This window comes from Plecotus auritus, assembly GCF_963455305.1.
Source record: "Plecotus auritus genome assembly, chromosome: 13".
NCBI lineage: Eukaryota > Metazoa > Chordata > Mammalia > Chiroptera > Vespertilionidae > Plecotus > Plecotus auritus.
Genome location: NC_137779.1, coordinates 6,411,239 through 6,433,517, shown reverse-complemented (window position 1 = coordinate 6,433,517; position 22,279 = coordinate 6,411,239). Strand labels below are relative to the sequence as shown.

The window sequence follows — 22,279 nt, the reverse complement described above, 5'->3', positions numbered from 1 at the left end:
CTTAACGCCTAGGATATTTTGGTTCAAATGCTCTGATGATTAACTTTAATTGTGCTGCATGGAAAATAGAGGGTTTGAAATAAAGAAGATTACGTTTCACCAAATATTTTAAGGTAAAAAAAAAAACCATAATGTAACAGAAGACAGTCTCTACCAAGCAAGGAAAATGAAGGGAAAAAAAATAAGCATTTTTCTCTCTTTTAAACCAAACTATAAGAATGTTCCTAGCCGAAACCGGTTTGGCTCAGTGGATAGAGCGTCGGCCTGCGGACTGCAGGGTCCCAGGTTCGATTCCGGTCAGGGGCATGTACCTGGGTTGCGGGCACATCCCCAGTGGGGGGCGTGCAGGAGGCAGCTGATCGATGTCTCTCTCTCATCAATGTTTCTAACTTTCTATCCCTCTCTCTTCCTTTCTGTTAAAAATCAATAAAATATATTAAAAAAAAAAAAAAAAAAGAATGTTCCTAAAAATGTCTTGTAGGGTATGAACAGGTATTATATATAACAGGGTGCCAAAGTCAAGTAAGTCTGGGAAGCAACTCTGTGTCCCCATCCCCACTCTCATCCCCCTCGAGAAGTCATTTCACACGCTGGCAGAAAAAGGCTCCAAAATGTCACTCAGCTTTATCCCAGTATTTCCCAAACTTATGAGGATCACACAACACTTTTCAGTACAACCTCTATTAAGCTAGCTTATTGCATTTTGTTACCATCTTATTTGAGTTCATTTTAGCAGCTGATCCAAAATCCACCAGCTTGATGTGTCCTGTCCGATCAATGAGAATATTCTCAGGCTTGAGGTCTCTGTAAGAAAATCAGGCCACAAATTAGTGTTGTCTTCTCCATGCCAATCAGCAAGCGCCTGCTCACCTAGGATATTGATTCGGCCAAGAATCTTAGTGTCTGCTGTGGAGAACAGTATGGCGTTTCCTCAGAAAATTAAAAACGGAACTCCCATTTGACCCAGTGGTCCCACTTCTAGGAATAAACCCCAAGAAATCAGAAACACCCATCAGAAAGGACATATGCACCCCTATGTTCATAGCAGCACAATTCACCATAGCTAAGATTTGGAAACAGCCTAAGTGCCCATCAGCAGATGAGTGGATTAAAAAACTGTGGTACATCTACACAATGGAATACTACGCTGCTGTAAAAAAGAAGGAACTCTTACCATTTACAACAGTATGGATGGAACTGGAGAACATTATGCTAAATGAAATAAGCCAGTCAGAGAAAGATAAATATCACATGAACTCATCATTTGTGGAATATAATGAACAACATAAACTGATGAACAAAAATAGATGCAGAGACAGAAGTATCAAACAGACTGTCCAATCTCAGAGGGAAGGCAGGGGAGAGGGGGGCAGTAAGAGATCAACCAAAGAACTTATTTGCATGCATATAAGTATAACCCGTGGACACAAACAGTAGGAGGGTGAGGGCATGTGCTAGAGGGGAGGGAACAGCTGGGGAGAAGTCAATGGGGGGAAAAAGAGACATATGTGATACTTTAAACAATAAAGAATTTAAATTAAAAAAAATCTTAGTGTCTGTATTCTGCTATAAGACCTCCCTATTGATGGATATCTATACTAATAATAGAGGAATATGCAAATTGTCCGGGATGCCATCACAGTAACAGTAACGACCGAACAGCAGACTGCATGGGGCAACCAGGCCGGCAGAGGGGTTAGTGAGGGACAATCAAACTACTGAACAGCAGGCTGCGTGGGACGACCAGGCTGGCAGGAGGGGTTAGTGAGGGACGACCAAACGAATGAACAGCAGGCTGCGTGGGGCAACCAGGCAGGCTAGCAGGGGGGATAGTTAGGGGTGTCCAGGCCACCGGGGGGGTGGAGGCAGTTGGGGGCAAACAGGCCAGTAGCAGGGGCAGTTGGGGGCAACCAGGCTGGCGGGGGAGGGGGGGCGCACTTGGGGGAGAGCAGGCCGGCAGGGGGGCAGTTGGGGGCAACCAGGCCAGTGGCGGGGGGGGGGGCAACTGGGGCGATCAGGCCAGCAGGCAGAGGCAGTTAGGGGTGATCAGGGTGGCGGGCAGTTAGGGGCAATCAGGCAGGCAAGCAGGTGAGCAGTTAGGAGTCAGCGGTCCCGGATTGTGAGAGGGATGTCTGACCGGCAGTCGGACATCCCCCAAGGGGTCCCAGATTGGAGAGGGTGCAGGCTGGGCTGAGGGGAACCCTCCCCCGTGCACGAATTTTGTGCACCAGGCCTCTTGTAAATAATAAGCACACATTTTGCAAAATACATTGAAGAGGAGGAGAAGGAGGACTCATGTGATTCCTGGTCTAACCACATTCCATTCCCACAACATTCTCAGGTACATAAAACATCAAATAGTGAGGATGCACAGAAACACTTTTCAAGTGAGGATCGTGTGGAACACCTTTGTAAATTACTAACAGGTGAGGTCAGAAGTACAATTCCATGGTTCTGTTCTACATGGTATGACAGCTCCTTTTGCAAGTCAAACTCTGTCTTTCTACCATATAATCCCTCTAAGAGCTCCTGGTCTTAATTAACTACATTCACACACCTAACTAGCAAACTTGAGAACATTGCAATTCTAGATCTATTTCACTGTTGAATGGGCAAGCTGAAATGTCTGCCATTTTGGAAAACTTAGTTTCAGCCAGTTATAGTTAAGACTGGCTAAAAATTAGATGAAGTGTTATTTTGATGCCTAAATCATTCATCCATTCATTCGATTGTTGGAACTCTTAGGTGATACAGATAAACCCTCAGTATTCTACCAGAGAATATCACTTACCGATGTACATATCCCATGAGATGAACACTGTGAACAGCCAAAATCAGTTCGGCAAGGTAAAACTGAATCATGTTTTCATCTAATTGGTCCTCATATCTATTCAAAAGTGACAGCAAGTCCCCTCCAGGCTGATATTCCATGACCTGTATAGAATGCCAAAGCTATTAATTCTTCATACACACACACAAAAAAGGAAATGTCTCAATTAGATCCTCAAATCCTGCCTGACATGTTCTAATTACGATGTCTCCACAAAGTAATGAAGATGTGTGAGACATATTATAAGTCATGTAGAATGAGGTCCCTGCCCTAAGGAAATGGCATCTGTTCCCCAAGAGAATCAATAAAATGAAAGACTAGTACCAGACACCATGCACAATGTTTGCAAGGCAAGCTTGAAAAGTTGAATTAAATCCTCCCACTCCCCCACCCACCGACACTGACAGGCATTCCCGAGGTTGAGTACACAGCCTTGATGCAAGTTCCTGGAGGACAACAAACCTCTTGCCCCCCTTCTGCATTCCCCTCAGCACCCAGCAGAACATAGCACGCGTGCAATAAATGTGATACAATCTTTGCCTTTAACCGTCAGTCAGGGTGGAAGGCAGTCTGACTCTCTATTAAATATTTAAATGTGAACATATACTCTTTGGTCTCATAATTCCACTTCTGACTATTTTACAGGAACTTGTAATGGTTTGTAGATAGATAAACAGATTCACTGCAGCACTGTTTGTAACACAGAAGGAAAAAACCTGGAAATCTCCCAAATATCCGTCAGTAAGGGACTGCTAAAATGTGATCCATCTAAACAGTGGGATAAGACGCAGCTATCAAAAATGAATGGACTCGATCTATTCACACTGCCATGGAAAGCTGTCCACGGTAATACAGAGTGGCATCCTATGCAGGGTAAAGTACAGCTCCTTTGTTGTGAATTTAAACAACAACAACAAATTATTACATTTGTTAGTATATACACGGGGCGGGGGGGAGGGGGTGTTAGTGCCCTGGCTGGTGTTTCTCAGTGGTTAGAGCATTGGCCCACACACCGAAGGGTTGAGGGTTCAATTTCCGGTCAAGGGCACATACCTGGGTTGCAGATTCAAGCCCTGGCCCTGGTCAGTCACATGCAGGAGGCAACCAATAAATGTATTTCCCTCACATTGATGTTTCTCTCTCTCTCTCTCTCTCTCTCTCTCTCTCGCCCTCACCCTCTCCTTTCCACCCAAAAAATCAATGGAAAAAATATCCTTGGGTGAGGATTAACAAAACAAGCAAAAATATCTGATTAGCAAAAACCTTCTCCCACACCAAGGAACCCTCTCAATACAAAGCCTGGCACCAAGAAGGTCCTCCACATTGTTCACATCCTTTCACCCTGGGAAGTGAATTTTCTCCATCCTCCTCCAAACTCCTGTTTGCTTTTAGTCCAGAATGAGAAGAAAGCTCTAGTCAAGTCAAACATGGAGCGTTGGCACATATCCCCAGAGACCCCCGGCTAGTCAAGTAAAGACTCTGCCCCACACCGAGCCAACCCCACGCCAGAGGCCCCTGAAAGGAATCAGTGACTTGCATGTCCTCCCAGAGGGCTCCACTTCACCTGGGAGTCTCCCTCATTCACATGGCATCATACACATGGCAGATACTCAACCAGAGACTGGACAATTTGAAGAGTAAGGTTCCATTTGATTTGATCTATGAACTAACAAGAACAGCCAACACTTAGGGGGGGGGGCAGCTAAAATGTAGACTTCAGGTCCCCCAAATTCACAGCAGACATAAGTTACTTGTCCCTGTGCTAAAGGAGCCCACAGGAGCCACCTAGCTGCCTATCGCTTACCCACTCATCCTAACCTGGTTCTCTATGGGCCCTGGTACATGGGGAATGAATGCTAATTTTGATGTCTGTTTTACATATACACTGAGTGGCCAGATTATTATGATCTCTGAACGCATAATAATCTGGCCACTTAGTGTATATCCTATATAATAAAAGGCTAATATCCAAATTGTCCCCTCGACCAGGAGTTTGACCAGCAGGCAGGCCGGCCAACCGCCCATGTCCCCTCCCCCTGGCCAGGCTGGCCGGACCCCACCCATGCACATATTCATGCACCAGGCCTCTAATACACACACACACACACACACACACACACACACACACACTGAGTGGCCAGATTATTATGCGTTCAGAGATCATAATAATCTGGCCACTCAGTGTATATCACCATCAAAAAGGTCTTAAACATCCCCCCAAAATTCACATATAACACTAGTAGTCACACTTTTAGAATGGAAATGTCTTAAAATAAGAACAATGCATATTTATGACGACACGTAGCAGTTATAAATTTTCTAATGTGGCTCTATTAAAGGTGTGAAAATGGAACAGCTTTTAGGTTTAAGGATGAGAAAGTCAATGCGTAGCAGCCACTGACAACTTTTAAGAACTCACAAACTGAACACTATTTAGTACTTAGCAGCTACTCCTGAAGAGTCCATTTGTAATAATCAGTAAAACAGTTTAGAAAATAAGAACCATCTCTTAGAAAGGCAAAAAGATATGCATGCTGTTCAAAAAAATAAAATTTCCTGAGCTAGAAACCCCTGCCCAAACTAGATTTGTCTTTTCTACAAGTCAAACAACTTTTTATTTCTTCAAAACCAGGGCTGATTGAGAAGACAAGCAACAAAAACTACAACAGCTGCTAGGCAGCATGCTCCACAACATGAGGCCGAAGAGACACATGAAATTACAAACCTACCTAAATAGACTGGGTTCTTATCGAAGAAGCTAATGGAACTTGATCCACCAGTATGATTCCAGATTACCATACAAAAATCCCACTGGGCAGCATTAGGAGACTTTAGCTTGGCTATTTATTGAGTCGATTTGGCTATCCCAAGATGTTACCCACATCTTAAACCTATCCTACTGGGGTAGTTGCTCATCTGGTCTGAATGGAGCCCGTGGGGAAGATGGCTTGGATGGGGCCAACCCAAGCTTAATCAATCATATTGCTGTTAGCTTAGAGATACAATAAGGAACCAAGACTCAGGCACTTTCAGAAAACACATTTGGGCTTTTAAAAATGGTGCCAAATCAAGAGGCTCCAAAAACATCATCAAGAGTCAAAAACTAAGAGCCCAAGCCAGTTTGGCTCAGTGGATAGAGCATCAGTCTGCGGACTGAAAGGTTCCGGGTTCAATTCTGGTCAAGGGCACATACCTGGGTTGCAAGCTCAATCCCTAGCCCTGGTCAGGGCAAGTGCAGGGAAGCAACCAGTCCATGTTTCTCTCTTTGTCTCTCCCCCTCCCTTCCACTCTCTCTAAAAAGATCAATGGACAAATATCCTCGGTGAAGATTAACAACAACAAAAAGAGAATAAAGACTGACATTCCTAAAAAAAAAAGTCACAAACTAGGAGTCTTTAGAGCGGCATCAACAGAACACTATCCACAAATTAGGGCCAAAGCTACCACCGGCTGTTCCAGACTGATCATTACAGCACTTGGCTTTACTATCCAGTGGTGCCAGTGAGATGTTGGTTCCCCCCAAATATGGTTTCTAACCTACTTAGACTGCTAAGTCCTTTGGGCAGGGCTCCTCAAACCTGCCTGCCCACCAGAATCCCTTGGGTAAGTAAGCACTATTTTAAAATAGATAAGATATATTCATCCAAATAAATATGTGAGTGCCTACTATGTGCTAGGCACTGTTTTAGATATTAGGAAAACAACTATCTTCATGGAGCTGGAATTCTAATGGAATGAAAAAAATTTCTTTTTAATTAAGCAGTATGAAAGGGTAAAGTATGTCTGTTCCCATCCTAACCATTCAGGATCTTGTTAAAAATGTGGGTTCCAGGGACCAACTCAGACTTCATGGATCAAGCTCCAGGGACCTACATTTTAGGGCGCTACGGGGTGATTCTGATGCAGCCTGCCCAACACTATATTAGACCTGCTGCCCAGGAGGTTGTGGAGCCACCGGGCTCCCTACTCGGACCAATTGAAAAGTTTCCACAGCAAAGGTGCCCTTGTACGAAACCTGGCCTTCATAAAACTATCGCTTCTGTTATGTACATTTTTTTTCAATGACTACCTAGAGCCCTTCTGCAAATTCAAGACAAGATCACTGACAACAAAGGGCTGGAAAATAACCAGGCTGTCAGCACTGAAGCAACAATCCCCCATCTTTGCAAGGACGAGAGATGTCCCTGCACACACTGAACAGCTGCAGGTCACCCAAATGGTGAGTGCCAAGGCATGGTAATCAAAGGCCGGGGAAGTGGGAGGAGGAAAGAGCGCTGCAGTGAAATAGCCCTAAATAGTGTGACAACCCTGCGGATGGCAGAGAAAGCACAGCAGCTGACAGACGAGCCAGGCTTGGAGCTATAATGGACTTGCTCTTTTAAAGCAAAGACATTCAGGCCAACAGAGACAGACCCTTCTGATGGCAGCAGCTACAGATGCTAATTAAAGGGCACATCTTACATGCTTCTCTGTTGGTGTTTGTGTCCATACCCCCAAGTACAAGGATGGCAATTCCCAACAGCTGTGTTGCATTTGAAACCAAGAGTGAGTATATGAGTGGTGTGTGCATACATATACACACACACATACCTGCACACTTGCTTACACATGTATGCATATGTAGGGAATATGAATATTTAATAGTTCTTTAGTACTCTATTCCAATTTGCCTAGGGTGTCATTAGAGGCACACTGTGCTGGCCATCACTTAGAAATATTGTAACATTGTCCTTGAAATGCTTAACTACAATCAGCAAGACTGAAAGTGCCATGGAAACGCAACGATGCTATTGGCATCACTACCTGCTCTGCCGGTATTTCTGATCTTTGGCATGAGGGAGCAAGGAAGGAATCCTCTAAGCAGAGTGGGCTCTGGCAGAGACCCTAAATTATTCTTGAAGGGCAAGATGACCAAGAGAAAAAGAGAGGAGGCCTTTTATTTCAGAAACTATGAATCCCAGCCTGATTCGTCCATGAATTCAAAAAGTCCTCATTGAGCACTGAATCACCCACAGTCTTGGCCAGAAACAGACAGCACACTCAAACTAGGTAACAGAGGAGATGAATTAATGAAGGGGCTATTTCTGAAGGCATAGGTAGGGTTAAAGGAAATAAACGTGGATGCTGAAACTCCTGTGGCTAGCTGACAGCAGGGGAGTGAGTAGGTGCCATGCCTGGCCTAAAAGAGCCAGATGTGTATACTAATACTGAAGGAGTGGGAGGAAGACGCAGGAACCAGACGCTAACTATAGCTACACCAATAGCTATAGGACCATGGTTCTCACCGTGGGGTCCAGCAGCAGCATCCTCACCTGGGAACTGATTACAAATGCAAATTCTTGGGCCCTGCCCCAGACCTACTGAATTAGAAACTGAGGGTGGTGCCAGGCAAACTGGGACAATGTAACTAAATAGGGACACCTAAGATGGTAAAACTCTAAATTCACTCACTTGAAATATGCCTTGAAGACCAGAACACAACACAACTATTTCAAAGGCATGGAGAACCCAAAGAACCCCCAAAAGGTAACACACTCAGCAACTGAATTGGGGTCCATAAGAAGTATTAATATCTTATTCCGCCACTGAGAAAATTGAAGCCAAAAAGGCCAATGACTCCGGACAGACCAAATCAGGAACAGTAATGAAACAAGGACCTACATTCGAAGGAACAGCCTCTGTCTGATGGGCAGCTGTCTTCCAAACCCTGGCTCCCGGAGCAGCAGCTCGTGAACACGCTGGCGAGTTTTGAGACAAGCCTGAAAACTGGTAATCTTACCAGTGAGATCAAAACAGCACATGTCTTTGCTGTCAAAACTATCGCAAGCTGCCACATTTCAATAAAATAAACAATGAAGTTGTATTCGCTCTCTCCAGACTCCCAACGACAGCACAGGCTGGTGATTGTACAGGCCACAGGGTCACTGCCTGGAAACAGCCCACCTCTAAATTGCTCCTACACAGAAAGGAAAGACTGTCTACGAAATTGCCTGGCTGTGCATTGAAAGAGAAACAGGAAGAATAGAGCAGTAACTCCAAGCAGGACATGAGAACCAGGGTCATGTTAGAAGTGGTTTGGGATGTGACAATATAATGCAATGACAGTATGGGAGGTGGGTCTAGGGAGGCTGGCTTCAAACCCACTATTTTCATCTCTGTGGCAGACTACATAACTTGTCCCCCAAATCCATTCTTCCCTTCTTCCATTGTGGCAAGAATTTGAGTTGTATATAGGCCATGCAGCTAGACCAGTGGTCGGCAAACTGCGGCTCTATTGACTAATGAGTTTGCTGACCACTGGGATAGGGGCTTAATCACAAGGAACAACAACAGCCTGTAATTATTGGAATCGAGAGTCTAGGTCAGTGGTCGGCAAGCTCATTAGTCAACAGAGCAGCAAACTGCAGCTCGCGAGCCACTGAGCTAGACAATACAGATGTGTAGTCATGTGACGAAGGTCTGGTCAGCAAAATGTGAGAGGAAATGATGTGCCCTACTTCCATGTCATCCTATGGAAAAGACATGTGGCTGCTCTGCCTTGCTCTCCTTTCTCCTACCAGTTGGGGGAAATAAAGGCATGAAATGGCCCCAGTTCAAGCACATCAATGAATACAACATCCTAAGGGATAGGGGAGTCACAAGACGGAAGGAAACCCGGTCCCTGAAGTATCACAGCTGCTCCACCTGCATGGACTGTATTTTGTGGTCTCTTCGTTACAATGCCGTAGCCCAGTGGTCGGCAAACTCATTAGTCAACAGAGCCAAATATTAACAGAACAACGATTGAAATTTCTTTTGAGAGCCAAATTTTTTAAACTTAAACTATATAGGTAGGTACATTGTTATTAACTTAATTAGGATACTCATTCAATCGCACTGTACGTGTGCGCCCGCACGTGGTATTTTGTGGAAGAGCCACACTCAAGGGGCCAAAGAGCCGCATGTGGCTCGTGAGCCGCGGTTTGCCGACCACTGCCTTAGCCTATACCTTAACTACTACCTCCCTGTGTGCAACTGAGGGGCAGGGAGCATTGGGAATACACAGAGGGAAGCTGATGTAAGGCCACAGCAGGGAAAGAAGGCTCACGGGTTAGTTATAGGCTGTGCTAAGGCAGCCTGAAGAGATCCACAGTATGAAAAACATCAATACAAACCCAGCAAGCTTTAAGAATTTACAAAGAATTTAGATGTAACCATACTACAAGTGGTGAGTTGCAAAACAATGTTTCCTTTGTAAAGATCAGCTGCATCGTGGAAGGACACTGGCAAAGGCATCTGCTATTCAGAACTGAACAGATTTCATCATGAACCAGATTAAAACAGCACTGTTTCCATGGGCCACCTGCCAGAATGCAGGACTAGCCTTGTTATATAGAACCAGATGTTACAATGAACTTGCTACAATTTTCTATATACCAGAAATTGTAAGCCACATTCATTAGTATGTAACTACAAATGGGAAATTTTTAACCATCAAAATTCTGAAGTGCCCAAGTTTAATTTTCTTGCATTGCATTCCAAATTTTGAAAATCCCATTGTGTCTATCTTAAATTATATACTCTAGAGCACATATTATTTCCATAACACAATAAGTAAATTTGTATACAAATCAAATTTCTGTGAAATCAGTCATGTATTCATCCAATAAATATTTCTTAAGCATTTACTCGGGGAAACTCTACTGAAGCAAGGGAGACATAATCCCTCCCTTCATGGAGGGAGTAGCTTGGTGATGGAGACCAACACCCACTCAGAAAGAGGAAGTACAAGGGTGCGATGAGTCCAGTAAAGGGCCGGGCAGGAATTTCTAAAAGGGTAAGTGATAAAGCCCTATCTGGTTTGGCTCAGTGGATAGAGCATTGGCCTGCAGACTAAAGGGTCCCAGGTTCAATTCCAGTCAAGGGCACATGCCTGGTTGCAGGCTCGATCCCCAGTAGGGGGCATGCAGGAGGCAGTCAATCAATGATTCTCTCTCATCATTGATGTTTCTATCTCTCTCTCCCTCTCCCTTCCTCTCTGAAATCAATAAAAATATATTTTTTAAAAGACTAAAATATTTTTTTAAAAAGAGTAAGTTATATGTGTCCAATCACTGGGTTGTGCACCTGAAACTATACTGTACCTCAACTCTTATTAAAAAATTTTTTTAAGTTATTAAAAAAAAAAGAATTTCTAAAAGAAGTAGCATCTGGTCCAAGCCCAGAAGTTGAAATCAGAGTAAGCCAGAGAAACAAGGAAAAAGGGAAGAGCATGAAGAAAGGTTAGAGGCAAATTCAAAGAACCAAAGGAAGTTTAGGGTGAATGTCAAGGGAAAGGAAAGAAATGGTAAGTAACAAGGCTGGAGACCAATGCAAAAAAAGGCCATGTAAACCACGTGCAAAGGTCTGGACTGCATCCAGAGGGCAGCAGGGAGTCTTGAAGGGTTTTAACAGCAGGACGACTTGGCTGCACTGTGTGGAAGACCTGGGGGAAGGACAAGACAGATGGCAGGGAGAACTCTAGGAGGTTAATGCAGTAATGCAGGCAAAAGATGGCGGCCGGAACTCACACGTAGAAGCAGGGCTGGAGAATAGAGATAGCTCTGAGAAATATATCGGAGGTGGAATCCTATATTTTTTCATTAATATAAATTGTATCATCAATTAAATGCATTTGCATTACCAATGATGTTCAACTGCCAGGGGAGCTTACCATGATTTGCATGTTTCCCCAAACTTCAAAGGTTTATTGATCTCTAAGTGGTCAAACAGTATAATGGAAATTTAGTACTTTATGATACCAAAGTAGATCTACAGTCCCCTGATCCTGCGGCAGAATGCATTCCCAGGTTTCCGAAGGGTAAAATGTATATATACTTTATATTATGTAACACCCAAGGGTAGGGCCTGGGATAGCACCCTGTAATAAAATACATTCATAATTTTGCAGCAAAATGGATGAATAGTCGCACTAAAGGGAATAAATAAGAGAGTTCAGGTCAGGTTTTGCTGAAGTTCAAGTCAGGCTTTGCTGCCAAATAAGTAACAAAAGAACTTGAGGTTATTCAGAGCTCTGGGTGTTTCAGAATTGCAGATAAGGGATGGTGGATCTGTAATCTCACCTTGATTCCTATACTAAGTTTGGATTTTTATATGAAAACTGTACCTTTAGCAAGCATTTTACTCCAAAGTACCAAAGTAATTGAGAAGACAATGCAGACAAGGAGATAATTACAAGATGCCATCAGTGATACTCAATGGAGCTACTAAAAAAGGGCATAAAAATGTTGCAACCAGGTATCAATGTGCTGAGGCAACCAGAACTCCAGAAGCAGCTGTTTTGCAATCATTCCCATCTTGCAAGTCGGCAGGTAGATAACCTGAGAAGATGATCCTTAAGCTAAGGATGCCGATGCCAGGGACAAAATCCAGAGTGAAGGCCCACAGCTAGAAGACCCCAAAAAGGAAGACCCCTGCGGCCGGGAGCCATCCTAGCAGAGGAATGGCAGGTATTCCCAATCCATGAGCTATTCCAGGAAGGCTATGTTCAAGCAGAAGTCCACACCAGTTAAGTCCACAAATTAAAAAGAAAGGATAGGTTTTTACCATTGTGACAAAGCCAACTGGTAAGGATGAAAATGGGAACACCAAAAAAGTTTAAAATTCTCAAAATGCCCAAATATTACATCCTGAAGATATGCTTTGAAAACTGTTGAGCCATGAAAAAAAAAAAAAAAAGACAATGGTCACTCCTGGGTTCCCTCTGGTCATCCTCACTGGCCACCACAGACACCATTTCCCTGAAGCAACTGAGCAGTAGCTGCCACCTGTGCCCGGACCACTAGTTGTCATCTGAGCTACACAGAACACTCAGAATCTGTCATCACCCCGCCAAAGCTGGCCTTGATAATGTGACAGTCCTAAACAATGCATAGTTTTAAGAAGAAGCTGCGTGAGATTGGATATCCAGAAGATGAGCTCTTCAACTCAGAGGAAGAGAAATATGAGCTTACAGAGCAGTGCAAGGCAGACCAGAAAACTGTGGACTCAGCTTTTGCCAAAAATCAGTGCCTTTCCTAGTTCCAAGACTGCCTGTATTGCCTTGAAAATAAAGCTTATCCTCACAAGCTGGTCTTCTAAATCATTTGCAGAGTTCTAATTAAAATACCCAAAACAACAATAACAAACAAACAAACCCCTGCTGGTTTCAAGGGAATTTCTTTTCTGCAGGCTAATCAAGAAGTCTGTTAATACCCCCAAACATAAGGAACTCTGTAAGATACAGACACCACAAGGCAATTGTTGCATTTGCAGCAAATATCCTAGGATATCAGTGAACCTAGAAACACATCAAGGTCATTTGTGAAGGTCAGAGCTCCATACCCCAAGTCTCAAGGAAGAAAAACCTCCCAGACATTATTCAAGGAAAAGAAGTTTCAGGCCATAAACAAGCAGATGTGGTGTTGATTTTGAAGGAGCATGTGGCTGGTGCCAAGGCCAGTCTCCCAACACAGTCTGTGAGAATGTCCTCACTTAGAAGGCTGGGGGTGGGGGATGGGGGGCTTCTCTACCAGCGTGGGTTCTCAACTAATATGAAACCAAAGCAAATAAACTGTTTATTCCAGGTTGGAAATAAAGGCAATCAAGTCCCCAAAAAAGAAGCCCTGTGAAATTTCAAGATAAATAGAAGCCCATCTCTCTCTTACATGAGCCTCTATAAAGTTTATATAGTCTTGTTTTAAGGGCTAACTCAGAGACAAAAATTGTTTCTAAGATACACTTTCTTTTTTTTTAACTTTAAGCATCTAAACCCCCGAGAACCTAAACAAGGCCCCAAAATGAATTTTAGCATTCTACAACTTATGTTACATGTATATCAGAAATACCTATGGCACCATTCAAAGAATGAGGCAGATCTGTATGTACTAATCTGGAAAGATGTCCATGACAAATCGTTTAAAGGCAAAAAGCAAGGTGAAGAGCAGAGCAGAGAGTAATATGCCATTTTTTGTAAAATAAACTATATGTATGTGTTATAAATATAGACATAGAAATACTTTTCCCATGAGGCATAGTTAAGGATCAGAGAGAACATGCATAACCATTAATATTTGTTCTACTAGAAAATGGACTAGAAAGAAAGGAAGAGCATTTTCCCTTCTATGTCATACAGTTCTTCAGTGATTGCATTTTCTTAATAATAATCATGATTATCTCAATTTTAAAAAATTAAAACTTTTTGCCCAGCTGAGGAGGCTCAGTTGGTTGAGCATCATCCGAAAGGTTGCCAGTTCAATTCTCAGTCAAAGCACATACCAGGGTTGCAGGTTTGATCCCCTGTCAAGGAATGTATGGAAGGTAACCAATCAATGTTTCTATCTATCTATCTATCTATCTGTCTATCTATCTATCTATCTCTAAGCATGTCCTCGGATAAGGATTAAAAAAAATTTTTTTAATGTTAACTAGACTTATTGTGGTGATCACTTCACAATATATACAAATATCAAAAAATATTATACATCTGAAATATAATTATTATATATCAATTATACCTCAATTAAAAAATTAAAGCAAGACTCTATTAAAGGTGATCCCAGACTATTCCCAAATAAATGATTTCTCATTATTGACTTATAAGTCATAGCTACACTACCCAACAGTAAGTGGGGCTGTTTCTAAATGGGCTAGCCCTCAATCTTTAGGGTGAGAAGAACAGGAAGATACCTGAAAGTCAGAAAAGCAAGGGAGGGAATGAGAGGTGCCAAGGACTGTCTGAGCAAGAACCACATCAGTTCTATGACTGTGACATCCAGTATCAGCGCACTGGGCTACTTGCAGATAGATGTAAATACTCACCAGATAAAGGTTATTTTTGTCCTGAAAGGCATACTGTAAATGGGGGATCCAAGGACTTGTGCTCTGAGATAATATGTTCCGTTCTTCCTCAAAAAATGAAACCTACAGGAAAAAGAAATCTTTTAGACAATTATAATAAAAAGTAAATGTGAAAAAGAGGAAATGCCCTTTTCTCTCTCTTTAAGCCTAAATTGATGTCTCTAGTTTAAAAAAAATCATTTAACCCAGCATCCCACAAATCTCATCCATTTTCTTACTTTGCTCACAATTTTTGCCAGATCCATATATTATCTGTCCAATTATTTACTTAGTGTCTTTCTTTAAAGTCAACATACTTTCTTTAAATCTAAGTACTTTCCCTTTCTCTTCACCTTCCCTTCCTGAGCATCAGTGACGGGTGGTAGAAAGAGAGGCATGGTGGCCCAGAACAGGATACCAGGCGCAAGCAGGATGAGGAGGGCTGCAAACATGTGTGGGGACAGTCCAATATATGGTATGGACAGCCATGCAGGGTGAAGAAGGCATCCACATATAGAGATGCTCTGAGCCTACCAAAGGGAAGGGCAGCACCAAAGACAGTAGATTAGATGCACATCCTATATAATAAAAGCCTAATATGCAAATTGTCCCCTTAACCAGAGTTCAGCTGGGAGTTCCACGGCTTGACCAGTCACTATAACGTGCACTGACCACCAGGGGGCATACGCTCCAACTGACAGGTTAGCTTGCTGCTGGTGCTGGTGGGCTGGACTAAATGTGAGGTGTGAGATGAGAGCGGTCAGGAAGCTCCCAGGGTTTGGCCCGAGCCCCGAGCAGCGACGGGAGCCAGGAGGGACCCGGTGGTGTGGGACACAGCTACACCTAATCCAAGAGCTGTGGACTGTGCAGCCCTCCACAGCCTGTGGCATTCTCTGTGCAATTTATAATCTTCAGAGATGCTTCTTTTTATTGTTAAGTTTCACTAACTACTCCAGGATAGTGGGTAGCACCATTATGGGGGGTGGAGGGGAGCAGGCCAGTCACGCCTGCCGGAGGCCAAGGGGCAGCCTCAGGCTCCCAGGGACGCAGCAGAGAGGGGGCAGGGCTGAGTCAGAGAAACCGAGTCCAAAACTTGAAAGGAAGCAGGAGGCAGTGAGGGACAGAGGGTGACAGCTGCGCAGGGGCCTAGAAAAGCTGCTGGTTGGGGGCAGCTGAGGAGCCCGGTGCCTCACCCACGGGACAGGCTCCACATCCCTCCCCCCTCCCCACTCCTTCCTTCTCCCTCCTCCCCAGCTCTCCTCCGAGGCCCCACCTGGGCTCACCCAGCATAGCTCTGCATCACCGCATGGCCCAGCACAGCCCTGCCCTGCACAGCCTTTGGGGAGCTCCGCCCCCCGAGAAAGGGGGAGGCTGCAGACAGGAGGTCGCAGGAAGAGGGGGCAGAGCAGGGCCCACCAAGTTAGATGGAGGGGAGGGAGGGAGAAACCGCACAGGACTGGGGACAGAGATGGGCGGGGAAGGAGGGCCATGCCGAAGCGTCGCTCTTGGTTGAAGTAGAAATCCTGACCCCATTTTACAGACCCCAGCAGAGTGTATGTGTGGGGAGAGGGAGGGGGCAAGACAAAAGAGGGTATGAGGGGACTGGATGGATGGAGAGCAGTGACGTTTAATTCATGGCCTATTTATTTTTATTTTTGTTAATATATTTTTATTGATTTCAGTGAGGAAGGCAGAGGGAGAGATAGAAACATCACTGATGAGAGATTATCACTCTGCTGCCTCCCACACGCCCCCTACTGGGGACTGAGCCCACAACCCAGGAATGTGCCCTTGATTGGAATCGAACCCAGGACCCTTCAGTCCACAGGCCATGGCTCTACTGACTGAGCCAAATCATCTAGGGCGACCCATGGCCTGTTTAAAACCGCTGCAGCAGGCTGAGCAGGGGTCTTACCACGATGGTGTTACCTGATAATGAGGGTGTCTCTCCTTATGTTGGGGTAATCGGAACTGCAGCAAAGTAAGACACACCCATGGAGCCTGCAAAGGGTTTCCACGCACACGATGCAATTTACTTCGTGTGGCAGCTGAAGAGGGTGAGCAGAGCCTTGGAAGGACATGAGGTCTCCAAGGCCAGAGGTGGAGGGAAGTGAGTGCCGAGCATTCCACGCCGTGAATTACAATCTATATACTAGTATATAAAAGCCTAATATGCTAAGTGTCAGACCGAGCAGTTAACCGATCGGTAGGTTAGCTTGCTGCTGGGGTCTAGCCGATCAGGACTGGGCAAGACAGGGCCGGACACACCCTGGAACCCTCCTGCAGTCCCCCCACAGTCCCTCCTTGGCCACCAGTCCCTATCGGCCCCAATCAGGACTGGACGAGATGGCCCTGATCGGGCCCGATCACCGCCCCACCCCCACCGTGCACAAATTTCGTGCACCAGGCCTCCAGTCAATATATATAAAAGCCCAGCACTGAATGGCAGAACGACCAGAACGACCAGTCAACCAGTCACTATGACACACACTGACCCCCGGGGGCCAGACGCTCAATGCAGGAGCTGTCCCCTGGTGGTCAGTGGGAGCGCCACTCGGCTAACTGGGATGAGCAGGCCCAGGGTGAGGTCGAGTCTCTGCACCTATCAAATACCTGAGACAATCCAGACTCCGGCCTGACCCCACCAGCTGATGCAGGCCCTCTAAGGTGAGTTCTAGAAAAAGCACAGGGAGCTGACATAGGCAGATGGCAAGAGGGGACATGACTATGGACCCCCCGGGGAGGTGTCCTGATGGCTGAGGATCCTGGAGCATGGCTGCCCCAAACATCCCCGATGGTGTCACCAACCTGGCATCACACATCAAGGACATTCACCAAGTGGCTTTGGGGTGCAAAGCTCTCCGCCAGGTTCCTCCAAGACACAGAACACGGCTTTACTCAAGACATTACCCCAAAATATCAGCTCAGATTAATTTCCTTATTCAGCAGCTGCTCAGAGGGCGGGTCCACAGCCACTCAGCTGAGCAGCACTCCCACAGCGGGCCGATCCCCACAGGCCATGCCCCCCACCAGTGCATGAATCTATGCACGGGGCCTCTAGTTTACACTGAAAGGACTGTTGCAGGGCTGGAGCAGGCAAAGTAAAAGTACAAGGTCCTGAAAACCTTGTACCAGAAAGCTAGACAGTACTCAAAGGTGGGGATATGTCAAAAGGACAAAAAGCCAATCTAAAGAGATTCTCATGGGCCAACCTGATGACAATTTAAGTATAAAAATATATAATAACAGTAATGGATCATAACTCACTGACTTAAACAGTTAAATGTAAGTCCATACAGTATAAATGAGTGAGTTGAAAGTTTTATGAGGAATGGCTATTTTGATAGTTTGAAAGCACATTCCTACAAGATACTTAGGTAACTACAGTGAAACAGCTCGGCAGATACCAAAGTGAACATCATCATGAATGTGACCAACTGAAATTGAGAGCCACCTGCTGAGATGCAATAAAAAGAACAGAGCATCTCAACTGTGATATTCCTGCCAAAGATCTCTAACCTGAATCCAAACATGAGTAACATTAGACAAATACAAATTTTACAAAATAACTGGCCTGTAGTCTTTAGAATTATCAAGGTCATGAAAGTCCAGGAAAAATTAAGGAATTATTCCAGATTGGAAAAGACTAAAAAGACAGGATAACTAAAGGCCAGGTGTGGTCCTGGACTGGATCCTTTTGTTCCAAAAGACCGTGGGACCACTGGTGACACTTGAATGGGGGTCTGAGGATTAGATGGTAACAGTGTATCATTGTTAATTTAAAATAAACTATCTCTGAGGACCTCTTCCACTTCTCACAGAGCTCTGACTGGGTGGACTAGCCGCTCCTAGGCGACAGGTGTTGTCTGCAGGACACTACCTCTCCCTACCTCCTCCTCTCTGGCATTTCTCTTCACTCACCCCTGGTGCTGGCGTCTCTCTTCTAATGCCCTTAAATTCCAAAGCCTCAGCATGGCTCAGCTAAGGACCCTGCTTTTCTTAAAGTCACCCTCCTAAGGAATGGATGTACAACTTCAACATGTGTATGATTTTAGAAACCTCCCACCCATACCTCACAGGGGTCATCACGAGTCATTCACCAAGAGGCAGGCACGCTATCTGAGCTGCAGTGTGGGATGCTGGATTACTCTGCCTTTGCATGTACTATTTCCATCTACGAGGTAAGCATCGCGAGGTCGGGACTACATCTAATACCTCTTCCCAAGGACCTAGAAACACTCCAAACACAACAGGTGCTCAGGAAGTGTTTACTGGGGATAGATGATACGTAGGTGCAAGGAGGCCGGGTGAGCATCTTCCACACCTCTGCAAGACGATCTGCCCCACCCTGCATTGTTCCTTTCTGGGTAGTTGCTCACACTGCATTCCTAAACAAGGGCTATATCACCCTTGGACTCAAACAAGCAGCATCCTGTCCTCCGCTGCTTCTTTGACTGGAGGCAGCACAAAGTCACTGAGGTCCTGAGACTCTGATCCCAACCTCTTCCTTCCAAAAGCCTAAATGATCCCCAGCTGTCTCACAGATTAAACTGCCATTCCAAAAACTGGTTTGGGGGAAATGGGGAGTTACCATTTCGGTTTGGGATGTGAAAAACTTCTGGAAATGGCTGTGGTTACATAACACTGCGAAGGCACTAATACCAATGAAGTGATCTTTAAAATGGTTTAAATGATAGATTTTGTTATATATATTTTGCCACAATAAAAAAAAGGGTTCTTGAGGTTTCCCATCAGTACCCCCATCCCACCCAAATGTCCTCATTTCTTCCCATTCCCTAGTCTATTCTAAACCATTAAAAAAAAAAAACTAAAAATACAAACCACATCTGCATATAGCAATCCTGTACTCAAGTCTCCAGAAAATCACTCACGCCGCACCTGGCACATTCTCGTCACTTTTCTCTGCCCAGAACCCGCAGCAGCGAACGTCCCCTGACTGCCCCTGGCTCACATCTCTCCTCACTCCATCGTTCAAGGATTTGCTAACTGCTCTCCCTCCTGCGACGCTTTAGCTGTTTTAGCTGGTAAGCGCCTGCTTTATATATTTGCATTTTTCCTCTGCTTTCCAAGGTTGTTTTAATTTAAACCCTGAAACCAACAGCCATGGAACTTCACTTCCTTGTGCAGGCTTCCCACGAGCCAGATACATTATCAGACACATGATGGGCACTCGAACGTCTGTAACTAATAAATTACTCTCTGAACTCCAAGGCTGATGGCCGTCTCTCCAGAAACACAGCAAAGGAATCAATATGTCTGGAGCATCAGGCTTGTTTAAAAGAAAGAAAAATACCATAGCCATTGAGATACCTTCTTACCTGCTCTCAAACAAGCAACTCCCTAACCACATAAGAATTTTATTTCATTTCTTTAGAGGCGTGTTTTTTAAAATCAAATATACATGCCCACAGCACAAATATATAAAATGTGCACAAAAGCAAATGCTGACTCACCTCATAATATGCATATCTCTAAAGCCCCAGCTGACAGTGAGGAAAGACCTTAAACTCATTAATTAAAAGGCCAAGTTGGTTCTGAACAACACACAACAATAAAAACCTGATAAAGAAATCCAGGGGAGTTTGTGAGCCTTCAAAATGAGTCAAGATCAGTTCAAGAAAAAGAGCTAAGGACATGAGAGACCTGTCTGCCCATGCAACTGCAATTAACTAGAGTCACAGAGGAAAATGTGCTTGATCCCAGATGTTAATTCAGCAGATTAACATCTCTGCAATGAACATTCTGGTACAGAGAGGGGAAAGGGTGTGATGCTAAAATGCTCCTACCTGCTCCTGGGCCAACACGGCCTTCTTCTTCATCACTTTCATGGCATAGATGTCCCCGGTGGCTCTCTCTCTTACCACCTGCACTTCGGCAAAGTGTCCACAACCCACCAGGCTTCTGACTTCAAAGTCCTTCGCAGAAGGCCGGAGCTCCTGCAACTCACTGATGGTGCTGGAATCTGCAAACACAGAAGAATGACTCCCAGGTAAATAAAGAGCTTCGAAGACCTGCATCTTTATGAAAGCCAAAAAAGAAAAAGTATTCTTATGTCCTCCCTCACTGTCAAAGACATTTAGTCACTTTTCATCATCATGAATAATTATAAAATCAGCACAAAAGTGTTTTTATATGTTAAAATTAAGGGCTCCAGAAATTCCAAAGCAGTTTCCATGGCAGCTATAATTTGCATCCTGTAGACTTAGGAAATAGGGGAAGGAGAACAGATCAAGCTTTCCTTCCTCCTCTCCAAGGCTGCAGGGCAGTGTTTGGTCAAAAATGCTTGTCCGCATTTAGGTCAATTTTACAATGGACGCAAGCAACATGACTCCCATCTGAACCAATGTTGGAGTTCGTTTCTGGACCATTCCATTCTGACATGTGCTCTGCTCAGCTTTCTCTCAGTAGCCCATTTTATCGCCCATGGATTGTGTCAGTAATAGTACTGCCTTCCTTGCCTTAATATGTGGCAGTGCTACCAAAAACACACAAAACCAACTTGACATGTCACAGATCTGGAAGGATTGTAGCTGTCTTTTTCTTAATGTATGGTCTTACTCCTTTTCCTAGTACGATCCTTCTGTTGGTGTCTTAGTTTGCTTGGGCTGCTATAACAAATACCATAGATACTTGTTTAAACAACAGGCATTTATTTCCCATCATGCTGAAGGCTGGGAAATCCAAGATCAAGGTGCTGGCATATTCAGTTCCCGGTGGGGGCCCAATTCCTGGCTTATAGGCAGCCACCTCTTCACTCCGTCCTCACATGACAAAGAGAAAGGCAGCTCTAGTTCTCTTTCTCTTCTTATAAGAACACTAATCCCTTCTTGGAAGCCCCATCCTCGTGATCTCACCTCAATCTAAGTACCTCTAAAGGACCCACCTCCAAATACCATCCCACTGAGGGTCACAGGCTCAAACAGTAAACTGGGCGGGACATAAACATTCAGTCAGAGATCTTCAATGTATGAATATGGACTAAATAAATGGATGGCAGGTTTGGAATCTAACATACTTTTTTTTTTAACACTGAAAGAACACTAGGCTGGAGCATCTCTGAATATGCAGCAACTCTAATGACCTGCAAGAATGGAGGGTAGCAGCTGTGACTGACTGAAAAATTAATTCAGTTCTGCACATTATAGGTAAACTGCACCATATACAGGGGTACACTCCAAAGGAAAACACATAATCAAAATTACCCTGGAGAATCCCTCAGACAGTGCCACCTTGAAGACCAAGAGGCTGTCTTGCAATCCCAGAGGGACACTGGAGTCCTCCAGGCACTGGAACAGATCGCCATTTCCGTAGGTTGGCCACGGACAAAATTGGAAGATAGATTTCTAGAGTTACGTTCAGCTCAGCAGATTGTTCAGACCATGACAGGGACTGAGTCCAACAAAAGGAAAAGCCATTTCATACCCAAATTCACAGAGTGGCGTATTGATGAATTAGCCAATGCAACTGTAACTGCTGTCACCCACCCCCTTTCTTTGTTGCATGGCTGGAATTTAATTCCTTTGTATCAAAGGCACTTACAATGAATTCTGTTGCACTGAGTGTTTTCCCACC

At 44.5% G+C, this 22,279-nt stretch overlaps 1 protein-coding gene across 1 annotated transcript in view; it reads right to left on the bottom strand.

Annotated features, from left to right (window-relative positions):
- Positions 1–14,764, bottom strand: part of CIT (citron rho-interacting serine/threonine kinase) — a 150,406-nt gene extending 135,642 nt beyond the window's left edge. The window contains exons 1-3 of the mRNA XM_080649954.1: positions 14,669–14,764; positions 2,792–2,934; positions 711–804 (exon numbers count right to left, since the gene is read on the bottom strand). Of these exons, the coding sequence (XP_080506080.1) occupies positions 711–804; positions 2,792–2,931 (234 nt within the window). The 5' untranslated portion in view covers positions 2,932–2,934; positions 14,669–14,764. The remainder of the gene's footprint in view (positions 1–710; positions 805–2,791; positions 2,935–14,668) is intronic.
- Between the last annotated feature and the right edge of the window lie 7,515 nt (positions 14,765–22,279).